Raw genomic sequence first — 20,213 nt, forward strand, 5'->3', positions numbered from 1 at the left:
ATATATACATTACACTGTTGGCAAATAACTTGAGACACATAGGCTTTTATTACTTTATTGGTTTAACTTTTGACGCATGCGCAGTAAGACACCCTGAGGACAGTGACCCTAGAGTGGAAAACACAGGAGAAGCCTCAACCACAGTGGAAAGGAACGGAGGTTGCCCGAGGGCAAGGACTCAAGGTTAGTTGAGAAGCACCCACTGATAACAGAAAACGAGAAGACAGACGGTGTCTTACTGATGCTCATACACATAGAACAAAGAATGTGTCCCAACCCCTATGCTGAGAAAACAGTTACAGCCAGTTCTCAGGAGCTGCACCCGCCCCTCCCCCGCGCCCGGTCCCAGCACACACACTGCCCTTATCATTGACCAGGGCAAAGGAGAGGAAGATACAAAGCGGCATCCCAGCTGTTAGTCAAGGGCACCCCATCCTGCAAACTGGAGTATGCCAGCTCCGACTACGCCCCCACCCTTGCACCCCGACAACATGCACACACACTGATTGGATGAAGACCACAACCAATGGACGTGAGCCAGTGTGGGTGGAAATACCCAGTGCTCCAACCAGGCCGCTTCTAGCTAAAATAAGCTCCGCCTGCTACAATAGTCTTAACCAATAGGACCTCACAAGAGGAATCCTTTTTGAAGCTTCCGCGCACGCTGTTTAAGCGCTTTTGTTTCCGGACACTCAACCCGGTTGAATGTTTTGATTAGGACCGTGCACGTTTAACTGTACGGGATGCAATACTCTGCCTTTTTGCTAGCTGAATAAATACTTGTGATTTTAACTCTCGACTCCGCTCTTACGTTAAACGAGCCGCACACTTGTTCCCTGCGTTCCGACGCACAACAAGTGCCAGTCAGCTAACCGCAAGGCAGACTTCATCTCTGGCTTCGCTATCAAGCAATCGCTGGACTTCCTGGCTCTCACTGAGACTTGGATCACACCAGACAACACATCAACCCCTGCTGCTCTCTCCTCAGCCTTCTCCTTCAGCCACACACCCAGACCCTCTGGTCCCCATTATTTACCCCACTGTCTTTTGAATTTCATGCGGTGACGGTTACTCATCCGGTTCAACTAACCATTGTTGTTCTCTACCGTCCACCTGGTTCCTGGGGAGACTTCTTGGAAGAACATGACGTCCTCCTATCAAACTTCCCAGAAAATGGCCCCCCGCTCATCCTTCTGGGTGACTTCAACATCCAGACAGAGAAGTCATCGGACCTGCTACTCTTACTGTCTTCCTTTGCTCTCTCGCTCAGCCCATCCCCTCCTACTCACAAAGCTGGCAACCACCTTGACTATATTTTCACCAGAAACTGCTCTACATCTAACCTCACTGTAACTCCACTTCATGTCTCTGACCACTTCTTCATCTCTTACTCTCTCCCACTCTTTGGAACTGACAACCCTCCCACAACGGACTCTGCACCTGTCCGTTCTTACCTTGGTAACCTCTGCCCGCCCAACCACCTGCCCCCTTGACCCCATCCCGTCTCACATTCTCCAGTCCATTGCTCCGGACCTTCTTCCCTTTCTCACCCATCTTATTAAAACCTCCCTCTCAATCGGCTGTTTCCCTAACTCTCTGAAGGAGGCAAGAGTCAACCCTCTCCTGAAGAAACCCACTCTCGACCCATCTGAAGTCAACAACTACAGACCTGTCTCTCTCCTCCCCTTCCTTTCCAAAAACTCTAGAGCGAGCTATCTCTAACCAAGTCTCCTCCTGTCTCCACAGCAATAACCTTCTAGACACCAACCTTCCCCAATCTGAAACACAGGTAGCAGCACGAATCTCTACCTGTCTGACCGACATCTCTCAGTGGATGTCTGACCGACATCTCTCAGTGGATGTCTGACAGACATCTCTCAGTGGATGTCCGCACACCACCTGAAAATTAACCCGGACAAGACTGAACTTCTCCTTCCAGGAAAAGGCTCTCCCACCCACGACCTGACTATTAACTTCAACAACTCAGTGCTGGCTCCGACTCCGACTGCCAGGAACCTCAGTGTGACACTCGACAGTCAACTCTCCCTGACTGCCAACATTACCGCAATAACACGCTCCTGTAGGTTCATGCTGTACAACATCAGGAGAATACGACCTCTTCTCACTCAGAAGGTGGCACAGGTCCTGGTCCAGGCTCTGGTCATCTCACGGGTGGACTATTGCAACTCCCTCCTTCAGGTCTACCTGCTAATGCCATTCGACCTCTACAGCTCATCCAGAATGCAGCTGCTCGACTGGTCTTCAACCTCCCGAAATGTACCCACAATCCTCCGCGACCTTCACTGGTTACCGGTGGCTTACTGTGAACAGATCGGGTCCGGTCTATCCAGGACATGGTCTAACCTCACACCCAGGACATGGTCTAACCTCACACCCAGGACATGGTCTAACCTCACATCCAGGACATGGTCTAACCTCACACCCAGGACATGGTCTAACCTCCACCAATCAGCTTGTAGCTCCTTCACTTCGAGCTAAACACTCAACAAAGTCACGACTGTTTGCTGTGCTGGCTCCTCATTGGTGGAACGAGCTCCCCATTGACATCAGGACAGGAAGTCTCTACATCTTCCGTCACAAACTAAAAACACATCTTTTTCGACTATACCTTGAATAGGGAAGGTAGCGCCGTAGTAGCACTTTGGTAGCACTTAAATGGCTCTTACTGATGGCACTTTGTAGTTTAACTTTATTGAAGAAATTGTACTCGCTTGATTCTTGTTGTTCTGAGTTTGGACTCATGGTTTAATGCACTTATTGGAAGTCGCTTTGGATAAAAGCGTCAGCTAAATGACATGTAATGTAATGTAATGTAATACACAGACAGACAGACACACAGACAGACAAACAGACAGACAGACACACACAGACAGACAGACATACACACAGATACACAGATAGAGAGACAGACAGACACACAGACACACACACAGACAGACAGACATACACACAGACAGACAGACATACACACAGATACACAGACAGACAGACACACAGACACACACACAGACAGACAGACATACACACTGGCGACCGCGTAAAAGCTTAAGAATGTGCGATTTTATTGTATTTCTACGTTCAAGAATAAAAACGTAAACACCACTTGTGTTAACCGCAAACTTTCTTTCAGGCGGCGAAACAAAAACACAATAAAAAAAACAAAACACATTGAATTCGAGACACCAGAAGAGCAACAACGCTGACTCCTGCAGCTCTCTTCAGGTACTGCATGTTTACTCAGGAACGTAGCACTGCCGGCTAAAGAAAAGCTCTGAGCAGGCATTTCTAACACAGGTAAACATAATGTACATAATGTATATTACTATAGCACCTTTTATTATCTGTTTATGTACACCAGCCTACACGTATGCGTGTCAACAGCAGGAGTTGTAGTTTTTGACAAAATGCATCTGCATAAAACTATATAAAAACAATATAGTATGTTATAATCCATTTATTAAGCTTATAAAGCTAAATATAGGCAGACTAAAGACCAACTTCTGGTTTGTCAACCTGGACTCTATTTTACCATGTTTCTGTTTCAACATTAGGTTGTTTCCATAAAGTTTTTCAGACACTTATGATAACAATCAGTTATTGGCAAAAAAACAACGTTAACAATTTTTTTTGTCTGCACTTTGACACAAAAACATGAGAAAATGTCTAAAAACACTGGTATTACCATTCGGGAGGAAAGTGTTACGATTGGGCTTATTATGGTCTCTACAAACAACCCTAAAGGTCAATGACCTGGAAGCGTACGTGCTGCAGCAGGTTGAAGGCCTGAGCGTGGAGCCGCAGATATCAACCTCCGAGTGGTGCATGTGGTTGGGGAGCTCCGCCGGAGGAGGGAAGTCGCTGAGAGACGTCGTCTCTTTGGAGCTGTTGATGACCACCGACTGATAGATGTTGCACGCCCAGGCTCCGGCTCCTCCTGAGGAGGACGACATGAACTTAAAGTTTAAAAACATTATTTCTATGGTCATATATATATATATATATATATATATATATATATATACATACACGTCCAGGCTATGGAGCCTTGCTAATTCTGGTTGGCTAACAGTGCTGTCAATCTCATTTGGATTGCTGTAGACAGATCCCATGGGCCCTCGTGATTAAAAGGAGGGGTCTTGGGACGGGAATAGGATTTATGCGCAAATACTACATGATGATTCAGGGGCACGGAGCTTTATTTTGGTTTATTTAGTGTATGTTACTGCTGTATTTGGATGTATTGAACACCATTACTGATATAAAAGTGAAATAAATAGCGTGTTACATGAGAACATTTGGAAAAGCGCCTGAACTGTCTGTACTAAAACCTCTCTAATTATTTTCTGCTTCACTTTATCAAAGTCAAACTTTGCAGAGAGACTGTTCACATATTGTGTCATCATGTCGCGTTGTTTAGCAATGCAAATAATCAAAGACAACACAACTTCTGATTTTTCCACCGTGACCCTATTTTCCCATTTTGGTGCTTGGTTTATTTGTTTCATTCATTTGTTTTTCGTCGGTCAATCATCAACCGGCTCGGTTTGTAAGTTAAAACCTGACGAGTCAGTCCTCTCTCCATCATTAAAAACACAACAAAGGCACAAGGAGGGTCATAAATAGTTTGAGTAAAGTGTACACAAGTCCTCTTTCTCATATATATATATATATATATATATATATATATATATATATATATATATATATATATGACCATTGTAATGAAGTGTAAGTTCATGTCGTCCTCCTGCAGGAGGAGCCAGAGCCTGAACGCATGTATGTATACACAGTATATATATATATATATATATATATAACTTTTGGTTAATTTAGGAGACATCTATAGACACAAGTGAGAAAACATGTTATGGGAGCAAAGTAGCCCAAAATCCCAAAATCGACCAGTGCATGAAAAAAGTTTATCTGTAGTGTCTCGCCCTAATTTTGTTTCCATATTTCAATACATGTGATATGTTTGCATCCTGCTTCAGTGCTGCTACATGTGATCTTTAAGCATAATGAATCAAAAATGATTTTCAGTTATTTACCATATTGTGTGAGGTCATCAAAGGGTCAAAGGCCCGAATACGCTGAGTCCTGAAGAGTCCGCTCAGTAAAAGTATATTCACACACTAAAAGTCAAATGGTATATAAAAACGTGGCCGCTCACCTTGAACCTCCAGAGGCCTCCGATGTCGCGGCTGCTCTCGAAGCAGGTGGGCTCCAGACCTTCGTCCAAACAGGCCTTGATGCCGATCACGGCCCCCTTCACAGCCATGCGGAAAGAGGACGCCACGTCCGACGGAGAGGTCGGGACCCGGAGACGGAAGAGAGGAGAGCGTCGCTTTGTGCTGAGTGTCTTTCACCCCCCTCCCCCTCCCCAGTGGGCTCTAATTTGCATGTTAATCATTGTTACTGTGGTGGTAATTTCATACTACTCGCTGTTGACGAATTTTGTAAAACTCATACCTGCAAACTAAAGATTCAGAAGTCCCATTGAGTTCTCTAGGGAGGGACCAGGATGGGGGTTGTCGTAGACCGTCTCGCTTCAGGCAGTGGAAGGCTAGAGGAATGTATATACACCCTGCCCTTAAGGTGTTACCCGTCCACATTGGTATTTCATTACCTAACGACAGGTAAGTGTATATGCAATTATGCTTTAAGAGTCACCCAATGCAGGCAGTAACAATAACAGCGTGTAATTTACTACATTACTTCATGTGATGCCATTTTCAGCACTAAACGAGAGTACGTTCTCATTAAAGAAGAACAATGTTTCCATCAATCATCTATTTTTTTGCCAATGGCTTATAAAGCCCTGGCTGTGCATGTTTGTTTACCGTGTGTTACTTTGTTTACATGCACCAAAGCCACGACTGTGTACTCAAACTATTTATGACCCTCCATGTGCCTTTGTTGTGTTTTTAATTATGTTTTTTTTAAAGAGTAAACTATATATATAAACCTGTCAGGTTTTAACATACAAACCGAGTCGGTTGATGATTGACTGACGGTTGGTTCTGGCAAACAAATAAATGAAACAAGCACCAAAAACACAGGAAAATAGGGTCACGGTGTAAAAATCAGAAGTTGTGTTGTCTTTGATTATTTGCATTGCTAAACAACGCGACATGATGACACAATATGTGAACAGTCTCTCTGCAAAGTTTGACTTTGATAAAGTGAAGCAGAAAATAATTAGAGAGGTTTTAGTACAGACAGTTCAGGCGCTTTTCCAAATGTTCACATGTAACACGCTATTTATTTCACTTTTATATCAGTAATGGTGTTCAATACATCCAAATACAGCAGTAACATACACTAAATAAACCAAAATAATGCTCCGTGCCCCTGAATCATCATGTAATATTTGCGCATAAATCCTAGTTTTCCATAATTTGGTCATTATCGTGGCCGTCCCGAGGCCGATTTGACTCTAAGACCCCTCCTTGGATCTGTCTATAGCAATCCAAATGAGATTGACAGCACTGTTAGCCAACCAGAATTAGCAAGGCTCCATATTTTGTGACGCGTAGGATCCTATTCACTGAAACTCGAACCCACCCCGCCTGGATACTGTGACACGAAACCGGTCCGAATATAACCAGAGGACCCTTTTCTCTACAATGGATGGATGGCTGCGTCGGGTAATGTTTTGCCGATGCTTTTGCCTCAGAAGAAATGGAAAGATACCTTGTGAATCCGTAGGTTGTCGGCTTTACGGAGAGCTAACCCGTTCGCCTGTAGCATGAAGCTAACGACGTCACAAGCCACAAAGCTTGGTGCGACCTTTTTGCCAGATATCAATATTGATATTTGGTCATTCATAACTTCGGTGGTTGAGTTGTGTTTGGAGTACAAACGGCGTACAAATTACTGTTACAACTCATTGTGTTTTGTTGGACTTTTTATTTCTTGAGTGAGCCTCCGTCCAGGACTTCAAACAATACCAGCAACATGTATTTTACAATTGTATTACCCCATATTATCACATACACCACATTTGTACACCAATTTCAATTTCTCTGCATGCCAAACACAAATTAGAAAAACTTTATTACAGTACATGACTTCTCAAATACTCCCAAATTGAACTCTTTTTGGATTATAACTGTAGATCTTTTCTAAACCAACTCCAAACCCACCCAGGGGGGCGAGAGCAAGGAAGGGTGCTACATGGCTGCAACAAACACACGACTTTCATGCCGGAGACCGCTCTTCGTGTCCTGTGCAAAACTTAAAAGTGAACGTGGACATTTTGTCACTCGCTTGTGTAAGCGTGAGTCAAAATTGTCTGGCCTGGTAGAGCCTTTGGAAGAATTCAGCCAACAACTTCTCTCGTTCTGGTAGATTTATTTCTCTGATCACAAGCAAAGTACAAGCCCTGAGATTCCAGGGGAGTCACAACAACTCTCCCTTAGAACCGGAAGTTCGGCCCTTACGTACACAGATTTCGTATGCATCATCCTAACTTCTAATTGGCGCTGAACTATCAAGGAGGGGGATAATTCCATCTCCTCCTCGCTTCTTACAGGACTGAGCCGTGCAAGGCCAGTCCACTGTCTGACGAGACTACACGGATAACATGCGTGAGTGTGGTGGTAAGAGGCGCGTATCTATTCTAGAGAAGCAGACATTCCCAGACACAAATTTCACCTGCTATGTGTTATTCTGAACTTGAGTAACCTGACAAAAGCATAACATTATGACAATATTTAAGCATTTATATTATCAATGGTCAGGTTAACGTCAACCATCTTCTAAACCCAACTACGGGGTTTGGTTTCCTAAACCCAACTTCCTGTGCAACATCTAGATCCTACGTTACAAACTGGACCCAGATTTCTAATTGCGTTATCGTGACCACACAGTGAAGTCCATCAGGAAACTCTTGCTCTGGTCCAGAACCCGAGCTGCACCCTGCAGCAATGGGACCAGATCGTTTTTAGACAGAACGACGGCGATCGTAACCACTCCTGCAGATACGAGCAGCCAGGGGGAAAAGAGCACCGAGGGTCGGCTCTCCGGTTCCGGCAGCTCCCGGGTTCTGAAGGGCCGAGCCACCCGCTCCCACTGAGTGAGGATGGCCTGACGGGCTCCGGCCCACTTTCCGGGCCCCGTGAGACGATACTGATAAGGCGTGCAGGGACCAAGGAAGACCCTGACCCAGAGCACAGGATCGCTCAGCAGTAACCTCAGGACGTTGGGTCGCACCCCGACCTGTGATTGGAAGTCCGTCATGACGGTTGTGTCTTACAAATACAGTACAAATGGAACTGGAAGCAGAACTGAACTCACCTCCTCCGCCATGAAATCCAGGTAAGGGATGTAATCTACCAGGAGAGCCGCCTTTCGTGGGCAGGGAATGCTGAGGAAGACAAGTAGACTCCTTCAAATGTCATTTTTAACACAACAAAATTAACGAAAATTGTATTTTTTTTTATTTTATTGGTTAAACGAATGAATGATGATGTCTACCTTTTCATGTTTCTCCTCCTCTCACTCTCAATGACCTTCAGCATTTTCTCCTTCGGTGGCAGACGGCTCAAACCTTTAAAGATGAAAACACAACAAGCTGACACATTTTGCCTCTTGGTACCGAGAGTTTGTGGACATTTAAAAAAGCTGTTTACCGGAGAAGACTTTCACAGCCCAGCGCGCCTGCATTTCTACTATGGGCATGATCGGTCCTCTAGTCTGGAAAACACCCATGACGGCAAGTGTGGGTTGTGAGAGAGAAGGAGGAAACACTGACCTGAAATAAATATTTGTATAATATTACATTACAATAATACACAAGTAAGACCTAAAAAGACATAATGCGTCACTTAGAAAAGGCAAAACACATACAAGCTCCATTCTCCTTTTGGGCAGACCTTTTTAGTTCAATAAGTTGTTATTATTGGACATAACACTTTTAATTTTGGCTTCATTAAAAAAAAAACAGTATAAAATGTTGTTTTAAAATGTACAATTTAATATGGATTGAAAGGAAAAAGGCATTTGAAATAAACATTTTAATGGAATAGTTGGACCTTTTGGGAAAAAAGGTTCTTAACACAGTTAGCAAAGAAGATATCTCCTCTAGCTCAAGTGTGTGACCTTGGTACCTTCAGTAAATCAGGTTTTAATTACCTAATGAGGAGTTACAATTCTACCTTTTTCACAAAGTTAAGATTGGCTCCAGATTTACAAAACCCCGTCCACCGTTCACTCACTTGTACAACGTCAGCTCTTTGTGAGGCCCCTCCGATAGAGCTGGAGGCAGGAACGGGAAGTTCCCATTGTAACCAGTACAGAAAACCACAGTGTCGATGTTCTCCTCCACGGTGCCGTCTTCAAACACGACCCCGGAGGCCGTGAATCCTTTCACGTTGGGTTTCATTACGAGCGCTCCCTGAAAGATCCGAACAGGAAGGTCATCGTTGATCAACGGCCTTTGGTCCATAACTCTGAAAGAGAAAAAGAAATGATAGGATACACTTAAACAAAATGTTCTCCGATTTTTGGTCTGTATCTGAGTTGTACTGATTTCTGTGATTCACCAATGTTTTCTTATTTTACAAGTGGTTGAAAGCATCTTTTTTTTCTTCCCCAGTCCATAAAATAGAAAGGGACGAAAGGTTGAAGACGTGTCACCTGTGTTTGGGTTTCAGGCCGTACAGTCGGTGGTCGTATCTGCTGTTGAGTCCTCGCTCTACTGCCCAGTTGAGCAGAGACTTGGGAAGAAGCAGCATGAGGACGTTGTTGAGTCTGGTGACATAAGCCATGTCCATCGGACAGCCATTACCGGACATCCTGCCCATCACCCAGGACCCCTGGCGTGTGCTGAGAAATGTCTGCCAGAGAGAGTAAAAACATGGGATGTGAACAGAAGGACTATATTCTGTGGGCTATAGTACGTCTTCTCTTAGTTTTCTGTTCAGAGAAAGAGAGAAGTTCAACTCCAGGTTCTACAAAACTTTCTTAACCTTCCAAAACCTGCTCGCCAATCATGTGCCGAATGATGAATCCCACTTCATCCCACATTTGATGTGTGTGGCTGATTATTATTATTGGTTGTGGTTGACCAATAATTGCATGAGATACCACAAAGTAGGAGAGGAAATTGAGGTTCTGTTAAACTTAAAATCAGCGTGTGATTTTCCAGAGCAATGTAGAGCAGTATTTCAGCCATTCAGATGCCGAACACAATGCAATATCATCCAAATTCCAGACTTTTTTAAAGTCTTAATTGGGAACAGTGGGATAGTATTTCTTTACTATTGTAGTCATAATTTGATTATATCATATCCATGTATTTCTGTTCATGTTTTTTCTCCCCTGAAATGTTCTCTTACCTAAAACAAGAGCAGAAATTTAAAAAAAACATTGGTGAATCCCAGAAATTAACGGGTACTAGCGAAAGTTCTTATATCTTCACGAGGCCCGTTGTTCTCATCGGTCTCCGGGACCCTGTTCCCTGGCAAAAAAACCTTGACGCTTTTTAAATTTTTCTTCTTTCTCAAGTGTGCTTGACATCCACATCCCCCCCAGGTGGCAGGTATTCTATCGTCATTTCAAAAGTGAGAACTTTGAAGAGCTTTGATAAAACCGCACGAGTATGAAAGATCCAAATATTTCCGTGTCACTATGCTACATCAGCTAACGTCTTTGCGAACGTCCTCACGGAAAGTACGGCCGAGGCGTTACCTTCTCTGCAGATCGACTGATCTCCACTGCAATATCTCCTCCAGAATTGCCGATACCGACCACCACCGCCCTCTTTCCTCTGTAGGCATCTGCGTCTTTATATTCCAGGCTGTGAAGACACCTGCCAGAAAACTTCTCGTTTCCTGGAGAGATGCAGATGTTGTAATGGGGTACAAGCAAATTGTAAAAGGTCCTCGTAAAGAACCCACTTTCCACCTCCGTCAATAAAAAAATAGTGTTATCCACTCGTTTACTGACCTGGAAAGTCTGACAGGGGTAAGACCGGTTTGGTGTAGTGGCCCGAGCACACCATGACGGCATCAAACACGTGACTCTCCTCCTCTCCCTCCCCGTTTGTGGTCACTATGTCCCACTGACCGGACGCCGAGAAATCGGGCCTCTGTGTAACGCTCCTTATTGTGGTCTGAAGGAAGTTTAAATAAACATAAACGTACACACACACACACACACACACATGCGTTAATCAACTTTGACTTTACCGCAAGCTTGTGAAAAAGGTAAGAGACGTTCATGGCTCGGCGACCTGGAAACGAATGTACCGGAGCAGGTCGAAGTGGTCGGCGTAGAGCCGGAAGTACTGCAGCAGCTGGGAGTTGTGCATGTAGTTTGGGTAGTCGGCGGGCATGGGGAAATCGCTGTAACACATCATCTCTTTGGAGGTGTTGACCACCAAGGAGCGATAGATGCTGGATCGCTCTGGCTCAAGCGACTCCTGAAGGGGAACGAGACACAACGGCCATGAGAACATCACTCTGACGAGGACACGTTACTGTTTCTAATCTGTAGCTTTGATGATCACACAAGTCTCACAATGGCTCGTTGGCCATTCGTCATCATAAGACCCATCCTGAACCCGGCAACATGATTAATATGCGGGGTGCTCATTTTAAACTCACCTTATATCTCCACAGGCCGCCAATGTCATCACTGCTTTCAAAGCAGACGGGCTCCAGGCCTTCATCAACACAGGTCTTGATACAAACCAGACCAGAATTGCCCGCTCCAATCACTGCCACACGTCGAACCATTGCTAAGCACTGAGGAAACAAGACCAATAGTAAATCAGCCATGCCGCGCGTTATAAGAACTGGATGCCGGACCCTCGAGATGGCACCTATTCAGTCCAATGAGATCTTTGTCTTCCATCCATCCATCCATCCATCCATCTTTGTCTTCTACAACCAAAAAGAGTTTTCTAGCTTCAGGTTTACTTCCTGGGTAATCCGCCTAGTGAATATGAGCAGGACTAAAAAAAGGGACAGTTCACCCCTAAATTAAAAATGCATGTTTCCCCTCTTACCTTTATTGCTGTCATGAATTCTCCTGCTTATTGGTAGTTTTCATCCTGTTTTCCTGGTTTAATTAACTCGCATGTCATTCCAGATCTTGCCATTCACACCAGATCATCTCTCATTTCCTTCATCTGGTTCTCACGCCCTTTTCACCTGCAGCCCATTCCCTCATTAGTCTCTCACTATTTAGGTCGTCTCAACGTGCACTTTGTCTTATGTGTTACTGCCAAGCTCTCCAGCGTTGCCTTAGTTTCTGTACCTGTTCCGACAATGCCTTCCTGCCTTGACCCTGGAGTCTGGCCTCCCCCTTTTTGGATTTGTTATCTAAACCTGATCTAAAATAACAGTAAATAACTATCGTTAGCATTCTGTCTCATAGTAGTGCTTTTGGGTTCAGTACTTGTAATCCTTACAATTGCTATGTATCAATCTACATTAATTTGGTGTGAGCTGCTAGAGACATCAGTCATGGCTGCCTTCTTTCAAAATAGACTGGAACTACCTGGAATCCGCTTCCTGGGTTATGATGGCGCCCAGGAAGTGGAGCGACTCCACAGAGGCAACCAGGGAGTCACGCCGGGTGATAGGTTCAGGTAGAGCTGCCTTCTTATGGAAATCCATCTCCACTGTCTTTTGGAGCTCTACGTTTTTTAAGTCCGCACCAGATGATCGATCTCCCACCTTTTTTATAGGCGGACTCATCCCCACCAGAGAGTCCAATGAGGGTGGTGTTATCCGCAAACTTTAGGAGCTTGATGGTCCATGTTGGCAAAGACGCACAAGCACACAAATGTACAATAAAAACACAAAACAACACGTACAAAGATGTATTTTTTATGATGCCGGTCTATGGGTTAAAGGACTTATTGGGTCACAGGAGCATTTCTTTGCATGTAGCCACAAAAACAAGATTACCACCAGTTTTATGACAAAGGCATTTTTTTAGGACGCTACTGAACTGAAGGAGCATTCAAAACAACCCTCCAGCATGCAAGTGTTCGACTCCTCTTACACTCTGACACACAGCAAAAACGGATTTTCTGTCCAGCAAAGCTACATTTCAAGCTTTTGTAACTTTAGAAGAACAGGTAATGGTTATTAAAGAACAGCAACGTCAAGCACATCACATCATTATGTAGTAAAACAGGCGTAGAAAAGTTTCAGGAAGTTGATCGGATTAAATGTACATAATGTGTGAGACATTTTTTTGGCACTGCTGAACACCGCCAGAACAAAAAGTAAGTCTTTTTATTCTTGTGTTATGGTTGAAGTCTGAAAGATCGCTCTCACCTTCTCCTGAGAAGCTCCGATGAAATGCTTCACAGCCTCTCTCAACTCACATGAACTGCTGCTTATCATTCACTCAGTTGAACGGTGTTGCGGGGGAGGGGCGGGGTTTTAGGTTATTGACATAACACTTTAACCCAGTTTGCTGGGCTTCCTTAAGCCGTTTAGTTTAGTGTGGTTTGATATACAGGTCAAAGGTCAATTCTAACTCATATTCAATATGCTTTATTGGCATGAATGTTGCAAATACAGCATTGCCTAAGCATGAAGACACAACAACATCAAAATATACAATTCACTTCTAAAGGTCCTTTTGCTGAAGAAGGTTCCTATCTGATTGCCCAAACTCGTAAGTATCGAAGCGGCAGCCATGAAAAGAGCTGTTCCAATTCTCAAAATGCTAAGGAAAGGTGCTTCAATGCATCCTGTTTTAGCTCCATTAGCAAAGGAAAGAAGATAATGCCGCCCCACAATTCCTTGCGGCAGAATTTAAAGGACACATGAATTCGTCCGTCAATGAAAAAACCCTGTCAGGTTCAACAACTGTTTTCATTTAGTCATGAACTAATGGTCTGATGCATGTTGATGCATTAGAATAGACAGTGACAATCATTCCCTTTCATTTTATATGTATTTATTTACCTCAAACAAGTACCAAATAAGTACAAATAAAATCAAGAATGCAAAATAAAATTGACAAACAAATTTCTCATTCTCAATAATATGAAGCATTAGGAAAATCAAAACAAGCTAATTTGATACATTCTTAAAATATTAAAAAGCTGAATGTTTTAATTACATTATTGCACAAGGGAAATATTGAAGAAGTGAATCAAGACTGAACTTCTCCTCCTTCCAGGAAAAGGCTCTCCCACCCACGACCTGACTATTACCTTCAACAACTCAGTGCTGGCTCCGACTCCGACTGCCAGAAACCTCGGAGTGACGCTCGACAGTCAACTCTCCCTGACTGCCAACATTACCGCAACAACACGCTCCTGTAGGTACATGCTGTACAACATCAGGAGAATACGACCTCTTCTCATTCAGAAGGCGGCACAGGTCCTGGTCCAGGCACTGGTCATCTCACGGCTGGACTATTGCAACTTCCTCCTGGCAGGTCTACCTGCTAATGTTGTTCGACCTCTACAGCTCATCCAGAATGCAGCTGCTCGACTGGTCTTCAACCGACCGAAATTTACCCACAATCCTCCGCTCCTCCGCGACCTTCACTGGTTACCGGTGGCCGCAGCATCCGCTTCAAAACATTGGTACTTGCCCTGCTGCGAACAGATCGGGTCCGGTCTACACCCAGGACATGGTCAAACCTCACATCCAGGACATGGTCTAACCTCACATCCAGGACATGGTCTGACCTCACACCCAGGACATGGTCTAACCTCACATCCAGGACATGGTCTGACCTCACACCCAGGACATGGTCTAACCTCACACCCAGGACATGGTCTAACCTCACACCCAGGACATGGTCAAACCTCACACCCAGGACATGGTCTAACCTCACATCCAGGACATGGTCTGACCTCACACCCAGGACATGGTCTAACCTCACACCCAGGACATGGTCTAACCTCACACCCAGGACATGGTCTAACCTCACACCCAGGACATGGTCTAACCTCACATCCAGGACATGGTCAAACCTCACACCCAGGACATGGTCAAACCTCACACCCAGGACATGGTCTAACCTCACACCCAGGACATGGTCTGACCTCACATCCAGGACATGGTCTGACCTCACACCCAGGACATGGTCTAACCTCACACCCAGGACATGGTCTAACCATACACCCAGGACATGGTCTAACCTCACACCCAGGACATGGTCAAACCGTACACCCCAGCCCGTTCACTTCGCTCGGCTTCTGCCAATCAGCTTGTAGCTCCTTCACTTCGAGCTAAACACTCAACAAAATCACGACTGTTTGCTGTGCTGGCTCCTCATTGGTGAAACGAGCTCCCCATTGACATCAGGACAGCAGGAAGTCTCTACAGACTAAAAACACATCTTTTTCGACTATACCTTGAATAGGGAAGGTAGAGCCGTAGTAGCACTCTAGTAGCACTTAAATGTCCCTTACCGATAGCACTTTGTTGTTTAGCACTTTAGTAGCACTTAAATGTCTCTTACTGATAGCACTTTGTAGTTTAACGTTATTATAGAAATTGTACTTGCTTGATTCTTGATGTTCTGAGTTTGGACTCATGGTTTAATGCACTTATTGTAAGTCGCTTTGGATAAAAGCGTCAGCTAAATGACATGTAATGTAATGTAATGAATTGTTTCTAGTGAAGCTGTGTTGATTTATTAAGTGTGACAGCACCAAAGAAGGCAATCCGGTTTCTCTCCTTCACACCACGAGTGAAGCAGCCTGTCACAGAAGGAACGTTTTATATCACCTTTATATTACCTTTACTTTAGATTAGATTTAATGAGGTCATGTTGTGCTTTTTATAGTCCTTCGTTGTAGACCTTTGTCACCGTCGCATCATAATTTTGCTGTTTAGTGAAGTGTAGTCTGATTCTCTAAGTCACCTTAACCTTAACTCCCCCCAAGGAGGACATTCAAGCTTCATCCGCCGAGTTGGTTTACGGCCAGCCTCTGTGGGTCCCTGGGGAGTTCATCCCCAAGGTCACAGACCCAAGGTCACAGACCCATGGTCTGCGACGCAGTAGTCGACATTGGCGGTAAACTGGAGCATGTGTGGGTGGATCGCCTTAAACTAGCACATCTGGACTTGGACCAACCGGTAAGGTTGGCCAAACCCCCACGGCAAGGCCCGGAAGCTTCCTTCGACGAAGCCGGGCCGGTCGATTGATTCAGTCCCTGGGACATAATTCACAGGACTAGTGGGATGGATTATGATATGAGTGACAGTCCCTTTTAAGAGCAGGTATCGTAACCAAGGCAATGGAATGGCGTTGAGGGGTTAAAGGTGAGGGATGTCAGTGTCACAGGAGTATTTATTGGGAGTGGAATAAACGGCCACAGAGGTGTGCAGGGAACAGATCAACGTTGTCGACTGCGTTCATATTTGCGCTCCTACAATATTATTATATTTCAATGGGACTGTACACATAATGACACAATGTCAGGTTAGATGTTCAACTGTTTATTCACATGGGAAAAAAACTGCCTTTTACATTCCCGGACTTTGAGGTAAATAAAAAGAACCCAAACAGGAGGAACTAGATTTCCAAAAGGAACTAGATTAAGATTGTCTGATTACTGCAGCACGTTCAGACGGTTTGGACGGAGCTTGGACAGCAGGGCGGGGATGGTGGTCGGGTTGCGCGCGTGGACGTAGTAGACGGCAGCTCCTCCGGCCATGACGATGAGGCTCAGCTTAGTCAGCCGACCAAAGACGGAGGCCTCTTCTGCCTCCAGCTTGAAAAGACGGAAAAGGGAAAAGGACGGGTTCATTAAACAGTTAACTAATTTCACAAAAGGCCGATAGAATCTCGAAGTAACACCGACCTTTCTTGTCTTTAAGGGCTGGAACATGCGGTCAAACTGGGTGAAGATTGCTCTGCGGGCTCCCTCCCATTTCCCTGGTCCCATCAAGCGGTACTGGTAGGCTGTGACGGGTCCCCACAGAACCCTCTGAAACAGCGGGTAGTCTGTGAAGAAGAGCCAGAGGAGACTCGGCCGCGCCCCAATCTCTCCCGCTATGTCATCCATGTAGGAAACAAAGTCCACCTGCAGTGGCGTCAACTTCGACACAATGTAGCTGCGGACACATCCGAAAAATGCACAAGTTGCTTCGACAGGTTCAAATCAAAAGGGACAACGTTGTTTGTAACAAGTAGTCAGGCAAAGGAATATTAGAAGTGTTACTTTTTCTCTATGTTCTTGGTGTCCTTGTCAACTGCCTTCATCATGGCCCGGTTTGAAGGCAGCTTGTTGTGTCCTGAAGAGCAAAAAGACAGACGGAGGTAAAGACTGCAGGGAAAGTATGGAGACTATAGTGGCAGGTGATAAACTGGGACACGCAGCTTCACCTTTGAAGACACGTGCAACCCAGCGAGACTGAATTTCAGCCTGGGGCATGATGGCTCCGAGGGCATGGATGAAACCCACGACGGCCAGAGTGGGATGCTCCATCTTGGGAGGAAAGACGTGCTTGTACAGACCCACACGGTGACCAGACTTGTACACGGCGCTGCTCGGCATGTAGGGGAAATCATAGTTGTAACCGGTGGAGAACACGATTGTATCTACCTGTAATGAGTATAGGGTGAGTTAGAGGTTAAAGCTTAGATTGTGCTTGATATAAGACGGCATTGTTGGAAACAAAGTACTCGAAACCTTTTCCACAGTGCTGCCATCATCAAACACCACGGTGGAGCCACGGATCTCCTTCACGTTTGGTTTGAGGATGACCGACCCGGACAGAATCTTAAAAGGCAGATCGTCGTTGATCACCGGGATCTGACTGAAGAGTCTGAGGGGGCAGCAGAAGAAAGAAGAGTGGATAAACAAGGTAGGTCATCCACAGATTCAACACATTGTTCTGCGTTATGCAAGTTGCCTGCACACTTGGTCCTGAAGGCACCGACCTGTGTTTGGGTTTGAGGCCATACATGCTGTGGTCATACATGGCGTTGACTTTATTCTCGCCGATCCAGTTAATGACCTTGATGGGCAACAGCTGGAAGAGGATGTGGACAAAGCGCGTGTTGTACTGCATGTCAACGGGAAGGCCATTGTCCGAAACCTGGCGGATGATCCAGGTGCCGCGACGAGTGCTCATGTAAACCTGCAGAGCGAGAGCGACCATCAGACGCATCAACATGCGTCAAAAGATCGAGACAGGAACGAGCGCTAAGGAAAGACTTCACCCGACCTGCGCTAAGGAAAGACTTCACCCGACCTGCGCTAAGGAAAGACTTCACCCGACCTGCTCTAAGGAAAGACTTCACCCGACCTGCGCTAAGGAAAGACTTCACCCGACCTGCGCTAAGGAAAGACTTCACCCGACCTGCGCTAAGGAAAGACTTCACCCGACCTGCTCTAAGGAAAGACTTCACCCGACCTGCGCTAAGGAAAGACTTCACCCGACCTGCGCTAAGGAAAGACTTCACCCGACCTGCGCTAAGGAAAGACTTCACCCGACCTGCGCTAAGGAAAGACTTCACCCGACCTGCGATAAGGAAAGACTTCACCCGACCTGCGATAAGGAAAGACTTCACCCGACCTGCTCTGCCACTCTGCTGCTCTCCACCGCGATGTCGCTTCCTGAGTTACCGATGCCGATGACCACCACTCTTTTCCCAGACATGTCCTCGGGCCCCTTGTAGTCCCAGCTGTGGAAGTATTTCCCTTCAAATGTCTCAATTCCTGCAACACAGCAGAATGATATGTTCATAGGTTGTGTTTGTTTCTATTTTGTTGCTGTTAGACGCACCGGGCCGTCAACTAACCCCAATGTAAACCCATCTGTGTCTTAGCCCGAGAGCCCCCTAAACAAGGTGCTTGGGAACTAGCTTGGGCTAGACCGTGATACACAATGACCTAATCACAGACAAATATAATGTTGCACATCAAATTAAACAGCAGGACCTGGGCTACAATAATATATGAGCCTGCTTATCATGCTCCAAACACAACTTAAACACCAACTTTTATGAATTACCAAAAATCAATATTAATATCTCGCAAACATATGGACCACTGGCTACCTTTTGTGGCTCGATGCCATTATGCTACAGGTGAACACACTAGCCCTCTAGAAAGCAGACAATCCACAGATTCACAAGATATCCATCAATTCCCTCTCCAACAAAGCTTTAGCGATATCTCAACCAACACAGCCATGCATGAAAAGCGATTATAGAGAAACATGACTTACAATGATGATAAAAGCTGATTTATTTTTATACCTGGATTGGAAAACGTTGACGTACATCCTGTAATGCGCAGAAAAGTATTCCTGGGTCGTTTTCTCTCACATCTTTCACGTGGGGGAACCTTTCATATCAGCGAATCGAAGCGAGTGTTTGACTTTGCTGATACAGTGCTGTCAATCTCGTTTTTTTGGATGTAATGATTATCAGCCATATCGGCCAATCCGTTGCAGAGTTATTGCCTCGCGTAATCAATGCAGCGGATTTTGTGCAAAAATAGTTTTTGGGGGGGATTTGAGGGCACAGAGCATTATTTTGGTTTGGCATTGTGCATGTTAATGCTGTATTTAGTTTAGTTTATTTAGTCTATTCCATTTGGTGTCTGTAAAGTGTTGGGTGCTACTATGACAACAAATTTCCCCTTGGGGATTAATAAAGTATATATCAATCTATCATCTATCTATTTGGATGTATTGAACACAATCAGTTATTTACAAGTACAATATAAAGTATTGTACATAAAAAAAAAAAAAGATTTACTGACTGTCACGTGATGCTACGTCACTTTCTTCACCTAAAAAACAATGAATATTGATATTTACTAGTATTTGTAATGGTTTCAGGTCAAAATAATTTGACTGCCCTCTTCTGGTTGATATCCGGCTATTGCAAATAAATATGGCTGTTGGCTAAAACAGTAAAGTCCGGCTGAATGTTAAAGTAAAGTAGAACTGGTCATCTGGGGCTTTTTATGTTCTGTATCTGTAGCATGAAAGCATGGCAGGGTTAGCAAGCTAGCTAGCTAGCTAACTAGCCAACCCCTAAATGGGTAAATTTGAACAACTTAATGCTTCATCCACACACTCTTGTCATAGCGTAGGAAAGCACGTTGATATCTTCAGATGAGTAACATCTTGATCCAGCTCATTATGTCAACGGTCTAGCATGAAAGCATGGTATAGCCATACCCACCATAATCAGCTAGCTAGCTAGCTAACAAGCCAGTTTGTTACAAACAACATGGTCCT

At 44.9% G+C, this 20,213-nt stretch overlaps 2 protein-coding genes across 2 annotated transcripts in view; both read right to left on the bottom strand.

Annotated features, from left to right (window-relative positions):
• Positions 1 to 6,912: 6,912 nt before the first annotated feature.
• On the bottom strand, positions 6,913 to 13,383 carry LOC117729537 (dimethylaniline monooxygenase [N-oxide-forming] 5-like). Its single transcript, XM_034530713.1, has 11 exons — positions 13,317 to 13,383; positions 11,631 to 11,771; positions 11,258 to 11,446; positions 10,972 to 11,137; positions 10,714 to 10,856; positions 9,661 to 9,860; positions 9,240 to 9,473; positions 8,655 to 8,776; positions 8,500 to 8,572; positions 8,320 to 8,389; positions 6,913 to 8,241 (listed from the first exon to the last, which is right to left on the bottom strand). The coding sequence occupies exons 2-11, from the start codon at positions 11,760 to 11,762 to the stop codon at positions 7,876 to 7,878; spliced, it is 1,695 nt and encodes a 564-aa protein (XP_034386604.1). The 5' UTR covers positions 11,763 to 11,771; positions 13,317 to 13,383; the 3' UTR covers positions 6,913 to 7,875.
• Positions 13,384 to 16,564: 3,181 nt separating this feature from the next.
• The window catches only part of LOC117729937 (dimethylaniline monooxygenase [N-oxide-forming] 5-like), a 4,395-nt gene continuing 746 nt past the window's right edge, over positions 16,565 to 20,213 (bottom strand). Inside the window, exons 4-10 of the mRNA XM_034531350.1 lie at positions 18,537 to 18,679; positions 17,899 to 18,098; positions 17,648 to 17,783; positions 17,341 to 17,560; positions 17,177 to 17,249; positions 16,817 to 17,069; positions 16,565 to 16,726 (exon numbers count right to left, since the gene is read on the bottom strand). Of these exons, the coding sequence (XP_034387241.1) occupies positions 16,565 to 16,726; positions 16,817 to 17,069; positions 17,177 to 17,249; positions 17,341 to 17,560; positions 17,648 to 17,783; positions 17,899 to 18,098; positions 18,537 to 18,679 (1,187 nt within the window). The remainder of the gene's footprint in view (positions 16,727 to 16,816; positions 17,070 to 17,176; positions 17,250 to 17,340; positions 17,561 to 17,647; positions 17,784 to 17,898; positions 18,099 to 18,536; positions 18,680 to 20,213) is intronic.

This window comes from Cyclopterus lumpus, chromosome 4 (genome assembly GCF_009769545.1).
Source record: "Cyclopterus lumpus isolate fCycLum1 chromosome 4, fCycLum1.pri, whole genome shotgun sequence".
Lineage (NCBI taxonomy): Eukaryota > Metazoa > Chordata > Actinopteri > Perciformes > Cyclopteridae > Cyclopterus > Cyclopterus lumpus.